The sequence below is a fragment of the Dysidea avara genome, chromosome 4 (genome assembly GCF_963678975.1).
Source record: "Dysidea avara chromosome 4, odDysAvar1.4, whole genome shotgun sequence".
Classification (NCBI taxonomy): domain Eukaryota; kingdom Metazoa; phylum Porifera; class Demospongiae; order Dictyoceratida; family Dysideidae; genus Dysidea; species Dysidea avara.
Genome location: NC_089275.1, coordinates 31568579 through 31589336, shown reverse-complemented (window position 1 = coordinate 31589336; position 20758 = coordinate 31568579). Strand labels below are relative to the sequence as shown.

At 36.9% G+C, this 20758-nt stretch overlaps 1 protein-coding gene across 1 annotated transcript in view; it reads right to left on the bottom strand.

Moving 5' to 3' along the window:
- Window positions 1–264: 264 nt before the first annotated feature.
- The window catches only part of LOC136254688 (uncharacterized), a 38389-nt gene continuing 17895 nt past the window's right edge, over window positions 265–20758 (bottom strand). The window contains exons 7-20 of the mRNA XM_066047406.1: window positions 11701–12186; window positions 11458–11649; window positions 9953–10141; window positions 8390–8893; window positions 7592–7783; window positions 6966–7523; window positions 6815–6876; window positions 6391–6746; window positions 5974–6252; window positions 2340–2499; window positions 1692–1784; window positions 1525–1638; window positions 1348–1433; window positions 265–529 (exon numbers count right to left, since the gene is read on the bottom strand). Coding sequence (XP_065903478.1) covers window positions 319–529; window positions 1348–1433; window positions 1525–1638; window positions 1692–1784; window positions 2340–2499; window positions 5974–6252; window positions 6391–6746; window positions 6815–6876; window positions 6966–7523; window positions 7592–7783; window positions 8390–8893; window positions 9953–10141; window positions 11458–11649; window positions 11701–12186 — 3482 coding nt within the window. The 3' untranslated portion in view covers window positions 265–318. The remainder of the gene's footprint in view (window positions 530–1347; window positions 1434–1524; window positions 1639–1691; window positions 1785–2339; window positions 2500–5973; window positions 6253–6390; window positions 6747–6814; window positions 6877–6965; window positions 7524–7591; window positions 7784–8389; window positions 8894–9952; window positions 10142–11457; window positions 11650–11700; window positions 12187–20758) is intronic.

Genomic DNA, 20758 nt, shown 5'->3' with positions numbered 1-20758 from the left:
CATGTAGAAAATGCTCAGTCTTCTGAAACAATTTCTTCCATCCAACCAGAGTCAACCTGCAAATGAATGCTGTATCACCCATGCTTGAAAGTGTGTGTGAATCAGAAGGTGACCCTCTCAATTATTTCAATGTATAAACTTTGCCTCGGTAAAAATTTTTTTTGGCTATGCCACTGTGTATGTATGTATGTATGTATTATTATCTCATGATGCAAGTAACCATTGGGTTATTCAATTATTATGTGTTCCATGATCAGACATAGATATTAACAAAGTAAATTTATTACTAAAATCATTATCTTCTTTACATGCACACACTTATTTATAAACTGTTTGCAAGTCATGATACAAAGAATTAACATAATGCGGTGTTAATGGTGAAGGTGAAGATGGTGTTCTACCAAGAGATGAGGCAGCATCTCCATATAGCTTTACATCTTCATCACTGATTTGTAATAGATCCTCATCAGGCTTTTTGAGGTATTTGGTGATTAGTATAAATGCTGGTCTGCTCTTTGCATCAGGATGCCTATATACACAGCATGCATACATAGTATTGAATAAATGCATTTGTGTGATTTACAAACTAAATAATTTATGCCATAATTTGTCTTTTTAAAAATAACGTTTATATGGAAGCTACTTGTATGAAAATTTCTTACATGAATTTTTTTGCACAAGATCGAAATACTCTACTAGAGCAGTCATTTGCATAAATCATACAAAAAAATATTACACAAAAAATTTTATCAGGAAAAATTTTGCACAAAAAGGGGCATTACAGTATACCATTTACATAATTGTGCATGCATGTTTGGTATTTAATATACACATTTTACACATGTTATTACTAGTAAGTATATAGTGCAAATATTTGACAATGTAAAATTTTGATGAATTGGATGAACAAGTATTTTGATAAGGAAAATTATTTTGATGAAATACTTCAATACTGTATTGGAGAATACACTGAACATAAGACTTCCAGAGGAAAAGATTGACGAAATCAAATCAGCAAATTTGTCAAAATCCTCTCTCCCTCCACAAAACTTTTGCACTATACAGTAGTTATGCATTCTCATACTTAAGTTAGCACCTTAAGGATTGAATTGAACTATGTATTACGTGTGCACAAATTGTTCAGGTTCCCAGTCTGCAATTGAACATTTTCTTCTGGTGCTCTGTACAATTCTTGAAACAAAATGTGTTTCAATTTTACCCTTAATTCTCAGCACAAAAATTGCTCACAACAAAGTCACTGAACATATTACATATATACTTCATTTATTCATTGTATAAGTGAATACATTTACTCATACCTCTACCCAAATGCTCTAACAAACCTACCAACATCGAATCATCAATTTGTACATTAATTTGGGACATCCTGAAGGTGGTGGAAGTCTGTAACCACTGTTGATCACTGTGAGAACCTAAACAGAGACATGAGATCATCAGTGAATGCAGCATACAAGTACATGTAAGGTAATAAGGAGTGTGCATAATACTTGTGTATATACACACCTCTTTAATAGGAGTTTCTTCAAAAGGCTTACATCCCAAACTCCACATCTCATAAAGTACACAACCAAAACTCCAAACATCACTAAAAGTGGAGTACTTCTTATACTGGAGGGCCTGTAGATTAATGTCAAGGTAGAACAATGTGATTGCTGTGTCACAAAACTCACTTCTGGAGCTGTCCATTTAACAGGGATCTTTCCTCCAGATGTGATGTAGTACTTTTGGTCATCCAAATCTCTGGACATTCCAAAATCAGCAATCTGAAAAATTAAAAAAGAGTATGTTAGAAAGTATATTAAAAAAGAGTATACAAAAGAAACTATCTATTTTTTATTGTATTAGGTGATTTATGAATGAAATAGCAAATTTCAAGGCTTCACACAGATTTGGCCTCAACAAGGCAGAATAAGGTTTTTACCAATGCAATATGTGACTGGATTTGCGAAAAGGTACCCTTTTCACACACAAAATTTAACCCGTTTTTTGAACTTTAATGTTTCATAACTTTTTTATTATTTCATATAATTGCCTGAAGTTTTCCATGAGTGTAGCTACAGTATCTGGCTGCATTTTAATACTACGAGCAAGTTAATCAGTATAAGGAGTCAAGTGTTACATCATTTTGTTTGCTGGTATGTAAAATGTGTGGAAAAGGTGCCTTTTCGCAAATCCGGTCACATATGCAGCAGCAATAGTACACTCTTACTGAATATATATGGTATAGACAGTTAAGACCATATGACATTACATTCATTCGACAATGTGATTAGCACAGCCCAATTGAGAGGCATAGGGATGCACTTCTGAATCATTACCTTGCATATCTCTTGTTCAGTCAACAGTATATTCCTGGCTGCTAAGTCACGATGTACAAATCCTTTATTAGCAAGGTAGTTCATTCCTGCTGCAATCTCTCTGGCAAACTTTAACAGAAGTGGAGGTACCGTGTCTGGAACTTCTTCACCTTCTAACACGCTATTGTCAAAGAATTTTAAGTTATGGTTATACAATTTAATAATCATAACAATCATTTACAGATACGTACTACATAAATATACAGTGTACGTATTGTATGGATCAAATTTCTATAATAATGGTGGAAATCTGCTTGCATATACTTCTGTAGCTAGTTTGAAGACAAGTTCAACTTTCAATGTGAAATACTACTCATGATCTTCACTTTGCAAATTACCTGTGGATAAGTGACAAAAGCATTGTGTTTTCTTAACCGGCAAGCAGCAAATATTTTTTGGCAGTGCTTGGTATATAAAAATAATTATGTTAAATGGTCTTGTTTAATGAAGCAGCCAACTATAGTATATACCATCAAGTGTGGGGTTTCATTGGTTTCCTGAAACTGTTCAGCATTTCAAAATAGTTCTACACAGTCAAAATACATCAAGTACCCAGAAGCACAAGTCACTTTCCTTTTTTTGTTTGCTAAATAGATTACCAATATAAAATGGCAAAGTGGCTTCCCTTTGCCATAAAACCAACCAACATGCCTGTCCCACACCTTCAAGCATTTTAAGCACCTCTAAAATAATTATTTTTATAAATGTTTGGAAACCTTCAAATGTTACTGTAAAGGCTTGGAAAGGTAAGGTCCCATAGTGTAAACTTTCCCCCTTTAAAATGCCATTTTAACTGGAGCTTCTAACAGCTTTCATTTATTGCAAACAGCATGTTGAATGCAAGGGGATATCATACTTGCTGGAATTCTTTGCATAAACCGCACAGCAAACCACACATAAATATTCACTGACACATGCCAAGTTTTACAGAGAACAACTCATTGTGTGGTGTGGTAGCTTAGTAGTTAGGACAGGTGGATAACAACTATGGCCATTTCTAGCTGGTGAAATAGTTTTGCACTCTGGCAAACATTTTGAGGCAACCCTTCTAAACCAGGCATGCTGCCTGTGGACACATGCATACCTGGTTTCTTTGATAAACATGTGTGTATTTCTCTCTATCTACCTATCTAGTGTGTTTGTCCATATGCATATGAACTAAACAAAAAGCAGTCAATTAAAGAGAATTAAAGGCTAGATGATGCCTGTACACACAGATATTTAAGGTTTGCTCAGAGGTGTTTCCTTTTGTTTATATGAGAAACTGGACTAGTGACTCTACAGACTTTCAAACAGCAGCCTTCCCACTGAGTTTTACAAACACTTAACAACTTAAAAACAAAGTAACAGGCCTTGAATATACCAGGAATCCTTACAATTTGAAAGGGTCATGACCCTTTGTATGTGTATGAAAGCCCTCAAGGCTTTGTCATGATGATTATTGTGCAAGAAAATAATTATGACAGATGACAACTATAAAGCAGTTGAGGAGACACTAACTTTTATCTGGTTGATTAATAGACAAACAGACAAATGCCAGTACAAAATCAAATAACATCTAATCCAAAACTATACTAAGCTGGTGTGGCCTTCCAAAAATAGGCTGGCATGAAAAATCAAAGGTGGGTGGCAAGTTAAATGGCTGCAATGATTTTAAAAATGATATAACAACATTGCAGCTATTTCTTGGCCACCACCTTTGATATCACATCTTTTTCACACTAGTCTATTCTTGGAAGACTGCACCCTTTTCACAGCTTAGCTGTTTTACATGTAGTATCAACTGGCTAAAAGTAGTACGACATCAACTTCCTTTCCTAATTTTGAACTTTTACTCTTCTAAAGGTTTTTTTTTCTATATGTGCCCTTTTTGTCTCACTGTTTAGCTTTTCATGCTGCCTTTGTGTAGTGCATACCATGGAGTATGTACCTATCTTTTTCAAAACAGCAAGCTTTTCAGGTTTTCTAGGTTTTCTTTCTTAAGGGTTTTGTACATCCCATCAACAAGACCAAAGGTACAGATATATGTTACCAGGTATGTGAAAAGGGGTCTTATAGCCTTTTCAATTTCATGTACTTGGCTACCTGTAACTTGACTTGTGAATGTGGTATCACCCTGAAATTTGTTCCCCTATCCCCCCCCCCCCCCCCCCCCCCTAACATAGCACTATGGCTTGGTGTAATAGGAAGGTGATAGGTTGAAAAGATGAGGAGTTATGATTAGTCAAACTTGACAATTTGGAAAGGGTATAAGACCCCTTTTCACAGACCAGGTCACATAATCTATGATACTGTAGGTATGTAGGATATAGGGTATATAAGTATATAGTAAGTCCTGTAGGAGTGTAGATGATCTTGTAGTCTTGTAGCATAAATTATGGTAAGATACAGCTAAATACACATGATATGGGATACTGCACTTTGTCTATAGCCAGCATGATAGACATTTAGTACTGTACATTTTGAATGAGTATTTATCATAATGCTAATACTACATAATAGAGCAATATTATTCTCTTGGCACAAAATTGAATGTTTAGTTTTTCGTCACTTAGGTAAGTATACTGTAACAAGTGCAATGAAGTCCAGAAGTACCAGTGCTAGTGTGAAATATAAATGGAGAAACTCAATAGTAAAACTAAGGGCAGTGCATTGATGGTGTCTAACCATGTAATCATACAAGCAAGATAGTAGTGAAAAATTGTCTCAGTATTGCTTATTTTTTTACCCATGGAGTATTAGAACATGTGGTGTGTTAATGGATTATTTGTGAGTTGTATATGTGTCTTTGGTAACTGCTAGTTTATCAATAGTACTGTATTAGGAAGGTTTGTGCTTTTCTGGCCAAAAATAACACCCTAAAACCAGCTAAGGCCACTTCGCTATTTCAGTAATTGATATTTTGAGTGTGCATTCAGGTGAAACCAATAAGTTTTTTCCATTCTAATGCAGTATGCATGGGTTCACCAGTCATAATAGTGTCACAAAAAGTAAACAAACGAGTACATGTATAAGGAAAAATTGGGAATTTTAAGTTTGATTAGGGATCATACACTGTAGAATTAAAAGGTAGTGGAACAAGGGAGGTTGCCTATACACTTGAAGATATATTAATGGACATTTAATCCCCAATTCAGTAGAGGGTACAGACTGAAGAAGGGGCATAATGTTTATTAATACAGTATATCTTCAGGTGCAGGCAGCCTTCCTTGCTTCACTATGTTTTATTTCTAAAATTCTCAATATAAAGGTTACTATCAATGATTATGATATTGTAGTTTTACTATTGCTATATAAGTTCTACTGCTTGTGTTCAGAAGATAAAATCTTTTTTTTTTTGCGACCAGCTTTGTGAAAAACAGTCCTGTAGCCTTTCCCAATTATTCAACGTCACTAAAACATTGAAATTACGTATCAGTTTAAAACTTTTACAGGCACACATGCTGTGCAATGTGTTTAGTTGGACTCTAAAGATCATTTAATAGATTGCACGGACAGGAAAATATGAGGCAAAGTCAGATTTTGAAACCTCATAAGACTGCTTTAAAAAGCTGGTCACATTTCTGATTATAGAGACTTCATTGCCACAACTCACTCAGGTTGTAATGAGATCAAATATTCCCGAAGGTCTCCTTTCTTGGCAAACTCCAGTACAATCATAACAGGATGTGTTGTGACCATTCCATACAGTCTAATAACATTGTCATGAAGAAACTGAGCCATTAAAGCTGCTTCTTGAAAGAATTTTATTTTGTCTTTCTGTGAAGCTTGTTTATTAAGGGTCTTTACGGCAACTTCTTTTGATGCATCATCATCTGTCCATGTTGCCAAGGTAACCAAACCAAATTCTCCATATCCTAATTCCTTGATGGTACTATTTAAAAACAAATTAATAAAATTATAGTGAAAATACATAGTGAAGTATAGGAATGCATCAACACCAACAAAACAGGATTGATACAGGTACTGTACATGTACTTTTTGTGATTTAAAATAGCATAACATGTCATACCAAATACTCTCCGATGAAATTTCTGTGACCATAGTCTCTTTGATTTGAGCAAGCAGCAGCTTCAAACTAGTGGCAGGCTGCACAAATGATTGAGAACGTTCATAATGACCAGTAGTCAGTGAGTCCAGTGGCTTCTTCACCATTGTATCATCACGTACCACAGCGTACTCACCACTAACTGATTCTAGCCTATGATAATCGAATAATGGCTCATCATAGTCATTTGGGACAGATAGTGAAAATCTATGAAATTTTTCATCTCCCTCTACTGGCATTTCATAATCACTGACTACAGCTGGGTTACATAAAGTACCATCATCCTCCTCCTTGGGTGCAAGTGAATAACGTGCCTTTGACTAATGGCAAAAGATCCAATAATTCATGGAGCACATTAATTAAAATTTATAATGTTGTCAAAACTTACATTATCATCAACAGTGTACTGAAAAGATGGATTGTTTGTTGCAAATCCTTGATGCTGCATTACTACAAATGGATGTTAAATTAATCTCTATTACACAGAGTAATAGGTATTCATAACAGATAGTAAGTACAACAATATAATTGAGTTTTACCTGTGTTAACATTAAAATGGCTTCGCTTTCTTCGTTTCCTCATGAGCAAAATAATGCAAATGCCAAGGAAAGAAAGTAGTAGTAAAAATAAAGAAGCAATCACAGCTGCTACAATGATAGCAGTTGTGCTGTTATCACCACCATCACCACCAGCTTGACCTACACTGGCAGTTGTAGCAATCATAGTACTTGTTGGAACTGGAGCAATGCTTGAGTCAATAGTAGCAGAATACACAGAAGTAGAAACACTGCTCAAACTACTTAGGGTATTTGAAAACAAAGAGTTAACTATAGCACTAGTAAGGTTAAATGCATCACTTGAAATAAACATGCTTCTAGTAATCACAGGAACAGTGGTTGAGATCAACATAGCATTTGTAGACAAAGAAAAACTGATAATCATAGTACCAGTAGTGGTAAGAACTTCACTGGAAACAGATGTCCTGCTAGCAACACTGCTTGAGTTAATCATAGTAGTGGTAAGAACATAGCTGGAAGAAACCACAGTGGTAGTAGATACAGAAATGCTGCTTATGTTTATGCTGGAATTAGCAATACCTACATACAACACAAGATACACATGTTACAGCTATTATGACCAGTCTTTGTATCTCATATGTACATACTTTCTTTACATGCAAATTCACTATCACTCCAGTCTCCATTACTCTGACAAGTCCTAGTGTCACTACCAGTTAGTTCATAACCAGTGTTACATGTGAAACTACAAGTGTCTCCCTCATAACCCACTCCTACTCTACCAGAACTACATGACATTTCTCCATTGGATGGTGTTGATAGGTTATCACATCGGATGTCTATAATGATACATATGTACATACTACACCATTGACCATAATTGTGACCCACTAAGCACAAACCCAACTAGGTTTCATTTTAATTTTCTATTTATGACTTTGAATGTCATTAGGGCATCAGCTCTATCTCTTGGAGTCATAGACAGCAGCACGAGTAAAACAATGGATTTGTATAGTGACTATAAAATAGATTACAGGCACTCACTTAATTGATCATAAGTTGTGTTTATAACAGGCTATGGAGATGGGACTTGTCTCATTGTGTTCACCATGCACTGGGCGAATTCATCAAGGTATAGTAGAAATGGCGATGATAAAGATCATTAAATTTTACTGGGCATAAACAAACACATGTAACTCACAATTCTTTACAGAACAGAAATGAAAAAAAAATGATATTCATACTCTCCATAAAGAAGTGAATTCAATGGTATACAACTTATATCAGTTAAAGTATTGTTTTACTGTAAGCTGAAATAGTTGAAATGTCTGTAAAATTATTTTTTGTATCATGCACTTTACTCAGTGTATTAGAAAGTGATTTATAAAAACAGAATCAGTCAGGCTTTTGCTCAGTGGGTCACAATATTCAAGCAATGATTAAACCTGTTGAGAACTGAATTAAAGGTTGAGCATTTTGATCAACATTTTGGGTAGCAGTACTGACTGTATTCAATGAATTAGCTGATGTATTACGATAAGCTGTATATCCTGCAGTTAGAATAGTCCACACTTGATATCGTGATCTATGTGGATGATAATATCCTATAACATCTCCAGCTTCAAACTCAATAGTGTTATTGCCAGTAAGAGTTATATCTACTAGCCAGTAAGCTGTTGATAAGTCATGACCAACTTGAATCACTTCACTTTCTGCCAACTGAACTTCACCCACTTTATCAAATACATCCATATTTGATATTCTTGGCCGCCATACTTCAAAACTAGGTTCAGCAACTCCCATAGCACTTCTGTCCATACTAGCAGTAATACCAGTTATTCTACCATTACAAGTGAAATTGGCACGTGGAATAATTATTTGATTTTGTTGTGGAATACTGCGATCTCCTTTTTGTTGAACTAAGACACTATCAAAGCAGCTTACCCCACCTGTGTAAACAATTCCAATACACAATAAATGTCAGAACAAAAGTTCTCTGGTGCTTATAGTTTGTAATACATAATTATTATTCTTTGGGATATGCAAAAGAAATTAATTATCATAACGTTATCATGAAGTCATCATAGCCTGAAAATTAACAACTCCTCCACAGAGATAGTTTTTTAAGTGTACAATCGTACAGTATGGTAGTACTGTAATGATAATGAAGGTTTGGGCATCTCTGGTCAAATATCACCCAAGAACTAGCCTTGTTTTCCCTTCATGACAGCTTGGTAGTACTGGTAAGGCAGAATCTAGCCAAAAATTCCTTCAGAGTGATTCCAACAAATTTCTGTGGAATTTCAAAAATATAGTAATATCTGAATTTGATGCCTCCAGTTAATGATTATTGCTAAGTCTATGGCCTTGATTTCTTCACTACTTAAAGTTGCTTCAGGCTGAGATTGGCCTTGTTGCCAACTGCAGCAGCTACAGTGCATGGATTATGAGTTTACCTTTGTCTTCCACTGTGTCCCATTTTTTCCTTTACTATTGCATAGGTGTTGATTCGTGATGATGCGAAATGGCTGGCTATCATGAGAATTGCACATAAATTCCATAGTACCTGGACTGATTGAAGAGGCACTTTTTGTATTGTTCTTCATTTGTAATGCTGTATAGGGGTTACCCAAAATGAAGCAAAATGGCCACTTCACTAGCAAATGATAGACAGGGCGCACGTTTAGTTGCAATTTCCATATTGGTTGGATTGACTGCAGAGGTGCTTCTTGTACTGTTTCTTTTTCTTGTTTGTAATGCTGTATAATGGGTGGAACATAGCTGAAAATGGGCCCCATTACTTTCAGAAAGTGATAGCTTGGGGTCACTCAATGATGCATGGGCACCACCATGTTCTAATTCCTTAGATGAGCTATGCATTAGTTCACCAGTATAAATCACGCTACAAAAAGTAAACAAACAACTCTAAAGAAAATCAGAATTTTTGTCAAAATTAGTGCATCCCTACTCAGCATAAACAGTAAAATCTACATACTCTATATACATACTTCTTCTACACAAAGTAAAACTACCACTCCAACTCCCATCACTCTGACAGGTCCTATTGTCACTACCAGTTAGCTGATAACCAGTGTTACATGTGAAACTACAAGTGTCTTCATAGGAAGAAACTCCATCATCTCCAAGTGAACAGTTACTTCCTCCATTAGAAGGGTCAAAGAGTTGTAGACAGTTTACTAAAAGATAATTGTGGTGAAGAGTATAGTAATGCATGCATATATGTGACCCAGTCTGGGAAAATCGGGCTTATCACCTATTTAAAAGTATCGAGAAACGCTAGTTTTAAGTATTTAGTGTGTTGTAGCTCACCAATGGTTGAAGCTATGTGTACTAGGGTTGGGCGATATTGAAAATTTCCTCCCACAGTTATTGTGGAGCTTATTATCATGATTATTGCAAATATCATGGTATTGAAATGAACTATACCAAGTACACTCAAAACTGTTTACACAGTATATTTGTATGCGTGAACTTTGTTTACCAGCTACCACAACCGCAAGGAGTTTGGAAAAACCAGCCTAACCTATAGAGCATGGAGTACATATAAATTTTGAAGGAGACATAGCTAGTTTCTATGTATATAGCTAGCAGATAATTTACTAAGGCTTACTAATGTGAAGCCAGAATTGTTATCCCACAATCACAGTAGTGCTGCATCCAGTACACGTGCCTCGCCTTGCGTATATTCTAATAATTAGTGCGTCGCTTCGTGTAGTAGCACATGGGTTAGGCTTGTTTGCTAGTACAAGGAGGCTGAAATACTGATTGACAAGTACAATATGGTGTTGTTAACACGTGCAAGTGTGTAGTTACAGCTCTATTCTCGCTATGATATTGCAATAACCATTTATGGCGGTTTTTCAAAAACAACGCGGTATCGGTTATTGCCAGCTGTAATATCGCCTTGTTACCATCATACCGGTATATCGCCCAACCCTAATGTGTACCAAAGTTTCACACGTTTTACACCAAATCTTTACCTTCCATAGCATCCACTGTGCAAGTAGCCAACAACTAAGTTTCCTGCCATTTTAGATAGTTTTTAAACTGAGGTTGACTGTATCAGGCGAGCTGCAAAATGGGTGGGAGGCGGGGGGCCTGGAAGGTGGGCAAGATGGTGTTCAAAAATTGAAAAGGAAGGCGTAGGGATGAATTAGGCCAAGTTTTGGGCCATTGAGGTCTCAAAATTGGCTAAAATGAAAGGAAATTCACAGCAAAGGTACTTATTCAATACCACAGAGCTGTACAGCCACATACAATCATCCCCAGGCTGACTAGAGCTCCATTAAGGCCCCACACTGCATGTACGGATCGCCACTGGGCTTGGGAAAAGCAGCCAGAAAAACCAGACCATCAAGTCTAGCTGATTTTGATTGTGGAATTAGATAGTTTATTCATGTAGCTTTGTGTTCTGGGTGAAAAATCACATCTGCTGACATGGGCAATAAGACCGGTTTCCTCAGACTGGGTCACATATGTAGTTTTACTCTACCTCTTCTACACATGATCTCAGTACCACTCCAATTTCCATTACTCTGACAGGTCCTAGTGTCGCTACCAGTTAGCTCATAACCAGTGTTACATGTGAAACTACAAGTGTCTCCTTCATAACCCACTCCTAGTCTACCAGAACTACACAACATTCCTCCATTGGATGGTGTTGATAGGTTATCACATTGGATACCTGCATTATACAAATTGTACAATATGACAAAACGTATATGCAGTAGCTTACCAAATAATAGTTGAATCAAAGGTTGTTGAGAATTTGTGATACAATCTCCTCTGCTTGTATTGACCACTAATGTGTTTCCTCCATCACAATCATGAACACTGGATCCATTACCACTAATAGTGTTAACTTGATAACGTACATTAGATGGATGATAACATCCAATAACATCTCCTGAATTAAACTCTATCCTCTCATTATCACTAACAACAATCTCTGCTAACCAGTACCCATCCATTGCTCTTACTTCACTATCTTCTAATACAATTTCATCACCAATTCTTTCATAAACACTGGGATCACCTGACATGGGATGCCACACTTGAAAGCTAGGATACTCACTACCACTATTATTAAGTGATAGACTAGCAGTAATATGTGTTATTCTTCCATTGCTGTTACTACAGTTAACATATGGAATGATCACTTGTCTATCAACTCTTAACCGATCATCTCCTCCTTTGTAAACATTGACACTTGCTATACATTCTAAGGAAATAAATATCAAAGCAGCATAATATTATACATGCTAAAAATGTGACCAGATTTTACAAAATCGATCCAAATCGCACATCAGGCAAAATCAAACTAACACCATCAGTGGATAACCACACTATCATACTACTAGTTTTGACCCTCAATACTACTCAAACTACTCGAGGCTGGTTTTAACAGACATCTTTTCTGAGTGGTGTGCACAGCTCGAATGGTGGTTTCTGGCCTTGTGAAGGATCTGGCTTGGCAAGAAGCAGCGGTTTACTGGTGTACAGCCTGATAATGCTGGCCAGACATTTTTTCTGTTGATTTTGCTACATATCAGCCAATAAGGAGCCAGCCAGCACAGCCCTGTAATTTTGTGTCTGGACTCCAATTGTGGTCTGCCTCCATTTTGAAGTCTATCTCTTGCCCATCCCGCCACCTTCCACCCCTTTGTGAACACTCGTGATACTACTTTCCTCATCCAACTGCTCAGATTTTCTATCTTATTTGGTGGGAAGCTCTACAAGCAGCTACAAGTACTGGAAGTGGCCTGAAAGGTAATAGATTGATGCATCTTTTGCATAAATTTCATACGTGTGCTTGTTATCCTTGGCAAGTTATGCTGACTTGAATTCTTTAAAACGTTCATCTTGAACTTCTATGTGTAATTTGGATCGTTTTTACAAAATACAGTCACAAATCATTATAGCAACTGACAATCAATTTGTATTCATTGTTTATTGCTGTTATGTAAATTCAGAAATGAAAATAAGGTTCCCTGATTAAGAGAAAGACAAGATTTGGCACTTTGCTCAATGCCAAAGTAGGGGTTTTCTCACATAGTTATGTTGTAATACCACCACTCATAAATTATATTGTTTTATTCATACTTCATTTTTTGCAGCATATTTTTAAATACATTAGTTTGTTTACCTTTTTGTTAGAGCATATAGCTTTGCTACATAAAATATAGTCCACATACAAATTCACAGTAACACATGTTGCCAAGCATGGTGTGTCATGTAGCCACGTGTGGTGTGCCACGCATGTACAGCCATGCTGGGTGTGCCCACACAGCCACACTGGTTGTGCCTATTGCATGTGCCACACAGCCATGTTGCAACATTCCACACGTGGTAGCACACTGGTGCGCTGTGTTTCCAACCCTGGTAATTAGGCTAGAATTGCATATGTGCCATCGACTCCAAGCAAAGCTTGTCAGGATGATATTAAGCTTTAGGTTTGGGTACATATAAACCTCACCAGCTATTATTGTTTTTAAGCTATGTACAGGGTAATAACTACACTTCACCACTTTCTTTCTTCATCAATATGATCACAGGTCAAGCATGCCCACAATGATGGAGGAGACTTCAATTTATCAAGTCGCAATTCTGATGTTTGTCATAGCAATGGCACTACATTATGATTTACCATTAAAGCTAAACTGTAGCTACGTACCACCAGATTAAATGAAAACCAACTGTGAGGTCACATTTCTATTATTTTTTCAATTGACTCAAGTCACAAGCAGTGTGCATGCAGTAAGTGAACTTTGACCTTATGAATGGTAAGCAACTTCAACCTTCAGTCATCGTGGGGTAAATAAACGTGCATGAAAAATTTCAAAAAAACTTACCAGTGTTCAATTCAAACAGGGACCTCAAAACTGACACCCAAATCCTTAACCACTGAGCTGCTGCTATGATGATTGTTCACCTCACGCATTTTCTACCTTATAAATGAAATTTTAGTTCAATAGCAAAAGTTTATAATTTCAAAGATTTACTAATGGAAAGTCTTAGAACATTCTATGTGTGTCTAGTATTAGAAATCCTCGAAACAAATGTGCACTACATTAGATTATTACAAAAGTAATTAAATAAACTCTACAGTACAATACTATTGTAGTATTCCATCAAATTGAAGCCAATATTTTGGTACTGATCGGCAGGATGGTACACTATGATTAAGACTCACTTGCACCAATTGTCATCATTATAATAAGTGTCATGTTAGCAAAACTTGTGATCTATCGACCCTACTTGACAAAATACAATCATGTAACTTGGAAGGAATTTACTTTGTAATTTACTTTGACACTATAATGCAACTTCATGTTGATGAAGTGTAATCTCAATGAGTGTGAACTTGAACTTTTATTTTTAATTTTGTAACCTACTGATTTTTTTGTAATCATATTATTATACTCTATGTACGAATTATTTTTCCTTTGGTAAAATTGGGACTTTCGTATGTATGAACTTTTGAGTGTGCAATTGACAGTTAATTAAAATAATTTCAACAGGTTATGGGCCCAGAATAGCGACCTAACAGTCAGTTTATAGTTAAGCTCTTTGTTGAGTTAGTTGTTAGAAGTCAACATGGCAGAGTCTAAAACGGTATTGGTGGTGCCACCGAATAATTCAAACAACTCCATGTGGAAGGTGCAATGTAAGATGGCGCTGATTAAGGATGTACTCTGGAGTATTGTTAGTGGTATGGAGAGAGAATCTACAGAAAGAGATGAAGCACTGGAAAAGTTTGCAGTGAAATGCGATAAAGCTCTGGCGACCATAGTGTTGGCGATGGAACCACATTTACTCTATTTATATGGTAACGATCTAACTGACCCTGTTGCTGTTTGGAGAGTGTTGTCTGAACAGTTTCAACGTAAAACATGGGCTAATAAATTAGAACTCAAATGAAGGTTGTTTTCGTTGAGGCTAGCAGAAGGTGGGTCTGTGCAAGACCACATCAAGATAATGATGGAAATATGTGATGAATTGTCGGCAATTGGGGAAAGTGTGAGTGATGAAGATCGAGTTGTTTATCATTTGGCTAGTCTCCCAGAGAGTTATGGTGTCCTGGTAACTGCCTTGGAAGCTAGTGCTGATGTACCCTCATTAGCTGTTGTGAGAGAACACTTACTACATGAAGAGATTAAGATGAAAGGTAAAGAAATTCAGACTAGTCAAGAAGGAATATTGACTGCTAGTTTCAAGAGTAAGTTAATTGCTTACAGCACAAATGATCCCTGAGCACAATTGTTATTGCCTGCAGCACAAATGATCTCTTGCTGGTCTGCTAGACTAATATATGTAGCTAACTCAGTTCCACTGCACACATTAATTCTGACAGTTTTTTTCCTACAGGGTATTCCGTATAATATACATGGACACTACAATGATTGCTATTTGGATTAGTGCCCCCTAATTGCAGTTGTTAACCTGAGTAGGAAACGATTAGTACCATATATGGTGTGACTACTCTATTAAAATCAGTGCTAGTCATGCAATATTAACTTTGCTCACCCAGCCCCATCATATTTGTGCAATAACTACAACAGGCACATCCAGCTTAGTACCTAAACTAAATGACAGCACAATTCTTGTGTCCAAATGTTGTGACCACGCCCCCACTTGAGCCGGTTCAGCAACGCGCGTGCAGTCTAATTGTTTTCGAAGATTACCTTATTTAATGCCTAGTACACAAGTCAAGACAACTCTCTGCATGCCTACACCGAATATCCCCCAAAACACGTGGGGCATTTCATGGGCGGTTTCGTGGCTTTTACTGCAAACGAACAACGCATTGGTTTGCTGGCATACCGAGGCCCCCACCAGCACCCGAATCTGAGCAATGCTGCACATGCGAGGGGTCCGACACTTCAGAAAGAGCATACAAGATTTCCAGATTTCTACCGTGATTTCTGCTGATATCCGCCCATGTAAGCTGTAGTTAATGGAAATACTTCTCCAATTTACAGAGAAACACGAAGGTTAGAGGTTTGATTTCTGATTTCTACTGCAGGAGCATACGAGATTTTACAAAGTGTCGGACCCCTCGCGTGTTTGAAAGCGCACCAGCTATCGTCATGGCAAAAGGCTGAGTGTGCAACCACGCCAACCGCCACACCCACGCATGGCGCCACGCAGACCCGAACTCTGGTGAAAACTTCAGTACATACAAGTCGCGCACAACAATACATGGAAAGAACTCACCGGGCAAGCGTTAAGGCAATTGGTTAATCCGCTGTCCGAATATTGAACTACTTCATCTCCCACCGACCACGTGTACAATCCTGTCCACTACGTAGTGGCACAAACAATGTCTGAACCGGACTCAGAAACTTTGTCCCATCACTGGTCCCTTTCTTCTTTTTCACCTTCACTGAGACCGACTTTTTGTACCACCTGGTCACCCAATTGGAATGACCCATACACGCGGCATTTTTCCCACGCATGCGTTCATAATGTTTTCCAATTAATACCTACTGCTCTATATTACATCTAGTATTGTGATGCAGGTGTGCTACGTACCTAGATAGCTGCAATGTGTCACTACACCACCCAAACACACACACAAATTATCTCCCTCCATTAACAATAAAGTTAAACTCCATTTAATGTATTGCTAGAATAAGTTCTGTAGCAAGACACAGCTGCAAGAACACAAGGCAGCTAAGCGTTTCAGATGATTTTAATTAAAAATCTTACAAAGGTATGTGTAACTTGCTACATAATTATGTGACTGGATTTGTGAAATGGTACCTTTTTCACACACAAAAAAGCTTTTGAAACTTCATAATCATTGCATATAATTGTCTAAAACTGTGAAGCTACAGTGCATTTCGACATAATGAGCACACTTAACCAGTAAGTAAACTGTTACAAAATTTTGTTTGCTAGCATGTAAAATGTGTGGAAAGGACACCTTTCTACAAATCCAGTTACATAATTATTACTAGTAAGGAAATATGTAACTGTAACATGTTACTTTAGCTGGCAGTAACAAATAATAAGTAAGTAATACATAAGTAATACTAGATAAATAAAAAATGGACATTTCCAAGGGGAATAGGGATCCCTAAAAGTCACAAAACAAGAAGGGATTGTTGGGGTGGTAAAACACACATTCTATTTTAGCTCTCTGTCACAAAACTTTAGTTATTTTACGTATGCTCTGCTCACCCTTTTGAGTTGAGAAATACGGAATTGTGATTTACTACCCCAGCAAGCCCTTCTTGTCTCATGCCTTTTTTCAAATATCCCTATTTCCTTTGAAATTTCCAATTTTTATATTCATCTAGTTTGTGTAGCTTCATTTAATTCATTAATAACATTGTTTTATTGATAATGAAGGTCAGGTTTTGGATAGAGCAAATGTACATTCTACATACAGTCAATTTTTCAGTATACATGTTAAACTAATCCAATACTCTACTAGAATTTACATTACTAGTGACTTTAATAGCTGTCAGATTTAGTGCATGTTTTGAATACAGTCGACTGCATTATTAGAGCATTTTGATCCTGAATAGCCTGCCCACGTACAATAATCACAGAGCAAAAAACCACCTTGTATCAAGTCAACAGCATACTGATGATACTGTAGATTGAGCTTCCTGGTCTTGTTGAGTTTAATACAATAACTTCATCAACAGGAAGTGCACACCAGCAAACCCAACTCTGTGCATGATATTTTATGGCTTCATGTTTGACAAGAAGGGCCTGGTTTTAGTTATATTCATTCGAAAACTAATTCAAAATAGTATTTTTTTAAAGTGTTAATTTAAAAATGAAGTGGGGATCTATGCAACAAAAAGCAGTGAAACAAGAGATGAATGATGGTATTACAGCATAGCTCGGTAGGAAGTCCCCACTTTGGCATTGAGTAAAATATAATTGTTATGGCTAATGTGCCAAAGTAAGGACTTTCCCACCAAGCTATGCTGTAATACCATCATTCATCTATTATTTCACTACTTTTTGTTGCATAGATCCCTACTTCATTTTTTAATTAACGATTTTTAAAAAATACTAGTTGTTTAGTTTTTGTTGTAGTACAGCTAGTATACATGACTGTTGCATTAGAGTGACTGTTGTATTAGAGTATCGCAAGTCAGCCAAGTGGTGTGCAGCTAGCTAGACCAATAAGGGGTGAGGTCATCTTGTTTACTGTTAAGTAAATAGCTAGATTGTTAAGAGGTGTGGTCTCCATAATTTATCACTGCTAGTCCACCTAGATCTTTATTTGATAGGTGTGCCTATCGCGAATGGGATCCCAATCAGGATCCCAATTGCGGAGTTGCAGATAACTAGCTAGTATACCTCTTATAGTAGCGCCAGGGCTGAAGCGCTTCTGAAATCCAGCTCTGAAATAATTCTGTGGTGTCTAAATATGCAGCTGAAAGAAAGTGTTGATACGGAAAATTAACACCTCGATGTGGTTTTGTTGGATAAAAAAGACAAGCAGCCTGATTGAAGATAAAAGAAAAGACAAGGTACAGAGGGCCTACACTCATCAGAACCCCAAAAGATACATCCCACTGGTGAGTTTTTATTGTGGTGTAAAATGGTGGCTGTGTGCTGCTTTGTTTGGCCTCTAGCCTTGCGACTGTGGTCAGTCAGTCAGCCAGTCTAAAATTTGAGTTTTGGCAATTTTTAAAATTTTATATCCACCCACCTGTAAGTGTTTTGTTACAATTAATGCTGTATTATATATTATATGTATTCCATAAAGGTGATTTTTGTCATGTAGGATGTCTCTATATAGGATTATTTTCCAAGGTGGAATTTTGGGCGACGTACAAAATTTTTAAGGGGATCCCTACTTAAACAGTACTATCGTACCGTTTGGTAAGTCATGGACACACACTGATTCATTCAGAAAGCTTGCTACAGTACCTTTATCTTGGAATTCTCCAAAATATGTGACTGGATTTTGGAAAATCCAGTTTGATGTTCACATTTTACACATCAAATATTTATGATCAAAATGAGGCATTCCAGTGATTAGAATCACCAGTCAGTACCTTGAATTACAACAAATTGTGTGAAATATTTAACAGGTGCACAGGTGCTTTAATGGTGACACAGCAATGCATAGATTTCTATGTACGGTATGCATTAAATAAAGTTAACGTAGCCATACTACACAGCAATACATTTCATATTACGGCTTGGTTAGACGCTTAGCTACAATAGGTATTATAATGTATAAATTTTGTCAAGTGAACTACAACACTGGGGAGATTAGCTATATGCTAACTAGCAATAAATGTTTGTTTTTTCAATATCTCACTGTTACCATCATAAAATTCTTATTACACTCTGTTTATACAATGGCCATAGCTTACCCGTATTATAGTTTCCTGGCAACATTACTGTGTTGTGTTGGCTACAAGCTGTCCTCGTTACTATTTACTTTGCTTGTAGCTATCAATACTGGGAGTTCCTCGTAACTGATCGCATGCTTGTCAGCTAATTGCACGCATAGTGTAACAATTGCACGTACTGCAATTTGTAGCAACTTATGCTCATATAAACAACCCCCTACGTAGCTACAATTCAGCCACGCATGCAGTGTGGACTGTATACTGTACAATGATGAAGACTCAGGAGACATATGAAGAATTTTGCTACATGGCATGGACATTATTTTGCTTAATCACAGAGCACTGTAATTTTCACAAACTAACCTGCAGAACTAATTCACAGTGCTTTTGTTTCATTGTAGCACTAATGCAGTGAAGGGTAATGCCTGTCAAGACATGGAAATAGCTCAGAGTGTTTCTTTCCAAATATCCGCCATTCAATTTGCCATAGAAAAAGTAAGTGATTTTAAACCTTAAAATGATGAGCTTAAATTTCCTTCTTCTATAGCTCATCTTAATCGCTGTTCACTGCTCTTTCCAAATCTGGTTTGGAATCTGAGGTATCTATCATGTGCCACAGGTTATTACGCCTTTTATTGCATGCCCCTAAAACGCCCAATACAAAGTGTATGGAGAAATTTGCTACACCCGATCAGTTTAGGCCATTTTGACGAGCCTAAATTTCCGTGAATTGGACTTCTTTTGGCATCATTGTACTCGCAGAGAGTTGCTCTACATGTATCAAATTCGGAAAATTACTAAGCAGACTCGAGGTAGGTGGTACATGATAATTAATTTTTAATGGTTTTTCAATGGAAATGTATTAGACATGTCTGTTCCAGCTGGCATTTTTGTCATGAACAAAAGTATAGCAAATGTCTGCAAACATCTTGATATGACTGAACTGTGGACTGTACAATGAAGTATATAATGGCGAGGCCTTCCAGTGGTTCATCTCGATCACAAAGACTCCACAGTGGCCTAATAAACTTGTCAATGACTTGACCCCACTACACGTACTGCCTGGTTAGCACTATGCATGTATTGAACTTAATTCTTCTGAGTACCCATTTTTAAAAAAGCAACTTTATAGCGTGCACCCTATTTATTCCAAAAATGGCAATATCTATATTTGGCTGTAGACTGAATAGTGTCCTAGAATTAATTGTAGTTCAACACTGATTAGACCTTTGTCTATTAACAAGCTGTATGTGTGATGAGCTCGGTTCTAAGCTATAACCTCACTGTGCTACCTTGCCAAGTAAATGTGTACAGTGTTGGGGGTAATGTAATGCGTTATATAACAATTATTACTTTTGTGATAACTAAGTAATATAATGAAATATGCTATAAAAGCAGGTAATATAACTCAAGTTATTTTACTTACAAATGTAACGCGTTACCTAAGTAATATAGTTACTG